This window comes from Anolis sagrei, chromosome 6 (assembly GCF_037176765.1).
Source record: "Anolis sagrei isolate rAnoSag1 chromosome 6, rAnoSag1.mat, whole genome shotgun sequence".
Classification (NCBI taxonomy): Eukaryota; Metazoa; Chordata; class Lepidosauria; order Squamata; family Dactyloidae; genus Anolis; species Anolis sagrei.
In genome coordinates, this window is record NC_090026.1 from 9,456,519 (window position 1) to 9,464,314 (window position 7,796).

The following is a 7,796-nucleotide window of genomic DNA, read 5'->3' on the forward strand; positions in this document are numbered from 1 at the left end:
CCTTTGAAGACTGTTCGGAAATTGCAATTAGTCCAACTGGCGGCAGCTAGATTACTCACTGGAGTGTCATACAGGGAGCATACTACCCCCCTACTGTGCCAGCTCCACTGGCTGCCGATCCAATTCTGAGCACAATTCAAAGTGCTGGTCTTGACCTATAAAACCCTATACGGCTCTGGTCCAGCGTACCTGTCCAAACGTATCTCCTTCTATCTCCCACCTTGGAGGTTAAGATCGCCTGGGGAGGCCCTGCTCTCGGCCCTGCCTTTGTCTCAAACACGCTTGGCGAGGATGAGTGACAGGGCCTTCTCGGTGGTGGCCCCTCACCTGTGGAATTTGCTCCCCGGGGAAATTAGGTCATCGTCATCCCTCCTCACCTTTAGAAAAAAAGGTTAAAATGTGGCTGTGGGACCAGGCCTTTGGGCAATCAGGTTAAAGGACAATTGCTAATGTTTGACTATGGCATGGAAGAGAATTTGGATAAGTTAAGCGGAATATTCATTAGTAGATGGCTAGCTAAACAGCCAGCAGACGGGCAATAGCTAATCAGAGTGTAATTATACTGTTTTAATCTTTATTTATTAATGTTCATGTTAATTGTTATATTTGTTATTCTGTATTTTATGATGCGGCATTGAATTATTGCCAATTGTAAGCTGCCCTGAGTCCCCCCAGGGGTTGAGAAGGGTGGGGTAGAAATGTTCAAAATAAATAAATAATAAATAAATATGCCGGAATATACGGGTAGTGATTTTTTAATATTTCTGACATATAGAAACCTTAGAATCTGTCCTGAGATGGTAAGTTCTCCTGGCCTGAGTAAGGACAAGGTTCTGCTGTCCTCCAGGATTAGTAGGGGAGAAAATGACACGGCATGATAGAGGAGCTGTTGAAAGGACAAAGTGAGGATTAATGGGGTGAGCAATTGCAAGGCTGAAGGCAAAAACGATATTCTTTAATATAATTAACGAACTTCCTCTTTCATCTTATCAAATAGCTTTTTGCAAATCGTTCAGGGATGGCACGCCTGCTTAGCCCCGAAGACCAGTGTATGTGGCAAAGTGTAACCGAGGAGCTCATGTCGGACGAAGAAGACAGCATGAGCGAGCCAGGCGTGTGGGTAGCACGGCCCCCACGGTTTCGTGCGGCGCCCCTCACTCGCCTCTGCTACAGACTGGACGCCAACTCAAAGCACGGGACCAAAGCGAACCGGGTGTATGGGACGCCCTCTGATCGCCTGCCCTCTGCGGAAGTCCAGCTCCTTCCCCAGCATCTCTATAATCCCCATTTCCAAGAGGACGAGTCTAAGGCTGGCACATCCCCTCACCCTCCCAGCCACAAAAGCTTCTGCCCTGACCTCAGCTCTTTTGTGGAGATCAAAGTGGAAAAGGATGAGTGACCGTCAACGGCTGATCTGGTCTAATATGTCAGCCAGAGTAATGGGGAGGGAATGAGAGGGTCAGGTGAAGCACTCCTGGCTATAGCTGAGCTCAGCTTCTTCCTCCAGCTGAAAAGGGAAACAAAACGAACTGCCACGCTTCAAACAGGTTTTGTGGACTAAGACGCCTCTTCATAGGAAAACCTTGTGGATAACACTGGAAAAGGGAAGCCTTTGCTATTAAAATGGCTGATCTATACACAGCCACTGTGAACACGAGTGGTATAGGATTATGGAAGGGAAAAGCCTCTCCTCTGAGCCCAGATTAAGGCACAAGAAAGTAAGAATCGTCATAAAAACTAATTGCATGGGGGGTGTTTGGATCAGAAACTTGGGACAACTCTTCTAACCCCACAATTTCTTTATGTAGCAGAAAACCATCTGTGGAGAAGTTGCTGGAATGATAGGGAATGTTTTCTGTTTGGTGGAGCTGTTTTTTGGACCATGGGTTAACCTGCTAACCCTTAGGAGAATACTGCGGGTCTCTTGCTAGACGTCTTCATGAATATTCAAGAACCAAGACAAACAGTCCTTACTGAAGTTACTCAACTGCTCTCAGCTGCATCTGTGTTGTCGAAGGCTTTCGTGGCCAGAATCACTGGGTTGCTGTGAGTTTTCTGGGCTGTATGACCATGTTCCAGAAGAATATTCTCCTAATGTTTCACCTGCATCTATGGCAGGCATCCTCAGAGGTTGTGAGGTCTGTTAGAAATGACCCTGTTTCTCTGAAAATAAGACATACTCATAAAATAAGCCATAGCAGGATTTCTGAGCATTTGCGTAATATAAGCCATATCCTGAAAATAAGATATAGTGATGGGCATGTCAGGTCCTGGTCATTTTGTGCATGCTGCAAGCTGAGATGTAGATGGAAACATAGAACGTGCAAGTAAAAGTCTCCTCAGTGAAGTGAGGAGCAGGACACTCTGCTTTAGGTATTGTGTGTGTCCTCATGGGGGAGAAGTAAAGCTGTGGCTGCCTTACTTACTTACTTATTTACTTACTTACTTAGGCAATCCCTCGTTGTCCAAGTAGGATTGTCTTCCAAGATTGGTGTACTGGCGGTGGGTCCGTAGGTGACTGTGGAGCCCTATTCTTGATCTGCATCTTCTCCCGTAGTGATGGCATTGATTTCCAGGTGGAAGACGGTCCCGGTCGGGGTTGGCTTGATGCACCTTCCTCTTGGCACATTTATCTCTTTCACCCTCCATTCGTGCCTCTTCTAATTCTACAGCACTGCTGGTCATAGCTGACCTCCAGCTGGAGTGCTCAAGGGCCAGGGCTTCCCAGTTCTCAGTGTCTATGCCAGAGTTTTTAAGGTTGGCTTTATGCCCATCTTTAAATCTCTTTTCCTGCCCACCAACATTCCGTTTTCCGTTCTTGAGCTCGGAGTAGAGCAACTACTCCGAACTCAGTACTGTGGGTCTCTCTCCCCCAGCACCAACCAGCAACAGTCTGTGGGTCTCTTCCCTCCACCTCACAAACACGGGTAAAGCTGCTGCTCCCCAGCACTGACCAGCAACAGTCTGTGGGTCTCTCTCACCCCACACAAACACCAGGGGATAGGGGAAAAACTTCGTAGCCCAAGGATGATGGTCCTCCAAGTGGGTTCGTAGGTGGCTGTGGAGCCCTATTCAGTTATTCATTCCTTGGTGAAAAGGTGCTGTCCCATTGCAAGCAATAAGAGAAAGGCAAGGGAGGGTCACTTGGAAGTCCTCCCACAGTGAGAACATTGGTTTGCAGGTGGAAGGTGGTCTTGGTCAGGGTTGGCTTGATGCGCCTTCCTCTTGGCACGTGTCTCCCTTCCGCCCTCCATTTGGGCCTCCTCGAATTCTGCAGCACTACTGGTCACAGCTGACCTCCAGTTAGAATGCTCAAGGGCCAGGGCTTCCCAGTTCTCGGCGTCTATACCACAGTTCTTATTTTCAGGGAAGGTATGCAAGTGGGCTTTACCTTGAAACTGAAAGGCTAATCAATGCTAATCAAGGTGGCCAATTGCAGCATTCACACTTGCCTCAAACAGACAAGAGTTCTTTCTCCCACACTGGACATTCCACAGATATATAACCCTCACTTCCCTAGTTTCCAACAGACCACACAACCTCTGAGGATGCCAGACATAGATGCAGGCAAAATATCAGGAGAAAATGTTTCTGGAACGTGGCCATATAGCCCAGAAAACTCTCAGTGACCCAGCTGCATCTGTGTTTGAACCCTTCCACATAGTTGAATAAAATCTCACAATACCTGCTTTGAACTGAAATATATGGCAGTGTGGACTCAGATAATCCAGTTCAAAGCAGATATTGTGGGATTTTCTGTCTTGATATTCTGGAATTTAGGGCTGTGTGGAAGGGCCCTGAGATGCATGGGAAACTATGTCATGAGTTTTCTCTTGGGTTCCAAGGAATAAAAGAATAAAGCAACTTGGCTTGAGAGAAATTGGTGGTCTGCAATTTTTCAAGCCGAGGGGTCCTGGAGAAAGAAGCTATTTAATCATAACTTATTAGGAAATGAATGTACATTGGGATGGATGAGCTGGCCATGAAAGGAAAAACCTAAAGCAATTGCCTGCTTTTTATATAAGCATGTATTATTTCTGCTTTTTGGGGAGGGAGGTCTCCTTGGAGATGCTTGATTGAGAACACTTCCTGAAATCCAAGACTTCTTGGTCCCACTTTGTCTTACTGGGAGGAAGATGAAAGATTTTACATGTTGGACACAGGGCAATGGATAAGAGACATGCATCCTGGGTTTTGTTCATTCGTTGTTTTGCTGGTATCAGGCAAGGCTGTCTTGTATGCTCTTGGGAATCTAACAAAAGACTCGGTTTCGTGCAGGAAAGAAAAACACTAGGCTATTACTATGTTTTACAGGCAATAATTCACTTAAAATGTGCACTACTTTACAATGACAGTCTTGCGGTATCAATGAGGCAAGTGGAACATTGTAGCCTTAGGTTTGCAAGAGTACAACCTCTTTCCTCAAATGTATCAAGTAAATGTCTTCTTTGACTAGCATTGGCTTGCTTAAATCTAGCCACATCTTAGCCTCCTCCAGGAATTTTGGACTCCAACTCCCACCATTCCTAACAGCCTCAGGCCCTTTCCTTTCCCCCCTCAGCCGCTTAAGCGGTTGAGGGGGGAAAGGAAGGGGCCTGAGGCTGTTAGGAATGGTGGGAGTTGGAGTCCAAAACACCTGGAGGAGGGCCAAAGTTTGCCCATGCTAGTTTTATAGCATACAGTCCTAGATGTGGAGATTCCAGGGACTCAACAATTCAATGTGATGCTGGAGACTATTCTAGTAGAAGCTTAGCTAGATAATTTTTCATGAGCCATCGCTGTCCTCTAGCGGCTTTCCTAAGTAGTACAAACAACAATGGCTGCTTCTTTCCCTCTCTGATTGAGCCCAGAGCTTGATTTTGGGAGTATTATGAACAGTGTTAGAAGGGGCCAAGGGACAGTGGCAAATTTGACAGTTTTTCTGCAAACTTCAGCAGTGAAATGTAGCCCTGCCACTAGGCAATGACACTATTTGGGTTTCACAAAATCACAGCAATACCATACAAGGAAAATCCCCTGCTTTTGCTTGATGTTCCTTGATGGAAGAAGAAAACACACTGGGAGGCGTCCTAAAGCTGGGGGTGGCCCTCTATATGCTTTTCAACTACATCTCCCAGTTTCCCTTGGTATTGGACAGGCTTCTGGGAGTTGAAGCCTTGGTTAGACCACATCTGGAACACTGTGTCCAATTCTGGGCACCACAGTTGAAGGGAGATTTTGACAAGCTGGAATGTGTCCAGAGGAGGGCGACTAAAATGATCAAAGGTCTGGAGAACAAGTCCTATGAGAAGCGGCTTAAAGAGCTGGCCATGTTTAGCCTGAAGAAGAGAAGGCTGAGAGGAGACATGATAGCCATATACGAGGGTTGGATGAAAAGTAATGCCTCCACCTTTGTTACTTCGGTTTGGATGGGAATATTTTAATAAATCAAATGCAGAAATAATCTTAGAATGTGCTCTTTAATTACCACTATTCACTTTTCAACATAATCAGACAATTGGATACAATTCTGCCAACAATGAATAAGTTTTCTGAAGCTGTCACGGAAGAAGTCTGTGCGCTTTCATTTCAGGCATCAGCATCCTGGGTACCCATCGTGCACAGATGTTTTGATAGCCAAGCAAAGCAATAATGTGACCCACACATTCTTGTGAATTGCCGATTATGCTTCAAATTTCTCTCTGAGTGATATTATTATTATTATTATTATTATTATTATTATTATTATTAACTTTATTTGTACCCCGCTAGCATCTCCCGCAGGACTCGATGCGGCTTACACAGGCCGGAGCCTCAAAACACAATACAAAGAAACATAACACAATAATAAACAAAGCAAATCAAACAATTAAGCAAAATAACAACAATAACTACATCAAGACACTATTAAAACTGGTTCGGCCGGCGCAATGGGGTACAGGGTTAAAATGCTGAAGTGGCAGGAGGAACGTAGGATTAAAGGTGCGGTGTGCAGTAACATCGGTTGTGCTAAAGTGCTTCTAGGACTTGGGATGGGGGATTCCTAATCTGAGAAGGCACATCGGAACAGCCAAGTTTTTAGGTTCCTTCTGAAAACTGCTAAAGTAGGGGCCTGTCGGAGATCTTTTGGGAGGGCATTCCAAAGTCGGGGGGCCGCCACAGAGAAGGCCCTGTCCCGTGTCCCCACCAAGTGCGCTTGCGACGTGGGTGGGATCACGAGCAGGGCCTCCCCAGATGATCGGAGTGAGCGTGTGGGTTCGTAGATGGAGATGCGGTCACGCAGGTAGGGTGGTCCCAAACCGTTCAGGGCTTTGTAGGTGAGCACCTGCACCTTGAATTGGGCTCGGAAAATAAATGGCAGCCAGTGGAGCTCCTTAAACAGAGGGGTAGACCTCTCTTGATAATGAGCCCCGGTTAGCATCCTGGCTGCTGCCCGCTGGACCAATTGAAGTTTCTGAGCCATCTTCAAGGGCAGCCCCACGTAGAGCGCATTGCAGTAATCCATTCTAGAGGTGATATGACAATCATCCTGAATCTGTTGCATTGACCGACTATCTGCGCAGGGTTCCATACTTTGCACTTTAACAACACAACCGTTCAATGCTAAGGCTTCCCACCAAAATGAAACTGTAGAGGAGAGTCTACTGAAGAAGCCAGTACCTGCCGCAAACCAGTACTGCCATCTGTTGAGGAGTTACAAAGGTGGAGGCATTAGTTTTCATTCAACCCTTGTATAAGTATGTGAGAGGAAGTAATGGGGAGAAGGGAGCAAGTTTGTTTTCTGCTGCCCTGGAGACTAGGATGCAGAACAATGGCTTCAAACTACAAGAAAGGAGATTCCATCTGAACATGAGGAAGAACTTCCTGACTGTGAGAGCTGTTCAGCAGTGGAACTCTCTGCCTCAGAGTGTGGTGGAGGCTCCTTCTTTAGAGGCTTTTAAACTGACTGGATGGCCATCTGTTGCGGGTGCTTTGAATGCGATATTCCAGCTTCTTGGCAGAATGGAGTTGGACTGGATGGCCCATGAGGTCTCTTCCAACTCTATGATTCTATGAACATTAGGAAGAACTTCCTGTGAGAGCTATTCATCAGTGGAACTCTCTGCCTCAGAGTGTGGTGGAGGCTCCTTCTTTGGAGGCTTTTAAACAGAGGCTGGATGGCCATCTGCTGGGGGTGCTTTGAATGTGATATTCCAGCTTCTTGGCAGGGGGTTGGACTGGATGGCCCATGAGGTCTCCTCCAACTCTGATTCTAAGTCCTTCTTAACATCTCAAGGGCCCAGCAATTCCACCCACAACTTCCTGTGAGAGCTGTTCAGCAGTGGAACTCTCTGCCTCAGAGTGTGGTGGAGTCTACTTCTTTGTAGGCTTTTAAACAGAGGCTGGATGGCCATCTGTCGGGGGTGCTTTGAATGCGATTTTCCTACTTCTTGGCAGGGGGGTTGGACTAGATGGCCCATGAGGTCTCTTCCAACTCTATGATTCTATGAACATTAGGAAGAACTTCCTGACTGTGAGAGCTGTTCAGCAGTGGAACTCTCTGCCCTAGAATGTGGTGGAGGCTATTTCTTTGGAGGCTTTTAAACAGAGGCTGAATGGCCATCTGTCGGGGGTGCTTTGAATGTGATTTTCCTACTTCTTGGCAGGGGGTTGGACTGGATGGCCCATGACGTCTCCTCCAACTCTGATTCTAAGTCATTCTTAACATCTCAAGGGCCCACCAATTCCACCCACAACTTCCTGACTGTGAGAGCTGTTCAGCAGCGGAACTCTCTGCCTCAGAGTGTGGTGGAGGCTCCTTCTTTGGAGGCTTTTAA

At 46.7% G+C, this 7,796-nt stretch overlaps 1 protein-coding gene across 3 annotated transcripts in view; it reads left to right on the forward strand.

Moving 5' to 3' along the window:
- The window catches only part of C6H14orf93 (chromosome 6 C14orf93 homolog), a 28,459-nt gene extending 26,822 nt beyond the window's left edge, over positions 1–1,637 (forward strand). For all 3 annotated transcript variants that reach the window (XM_060780032.2, XM_060780034.2, XM_060780035.2), the window contains exon 7: positions 998–1,637. In XM_060780032.2, coding sequence (XP_060636015.2) covers positions 998–1,399 — 402 coding nt within the window. In that variant the 3' untranslated portion in view covers positions 1,400–1,637. The remainder of the gene's footprint in view (positions 1–997) is intronic.
- Positions 1,638–7,796: the final 6,159 nt, after the last annotated feature.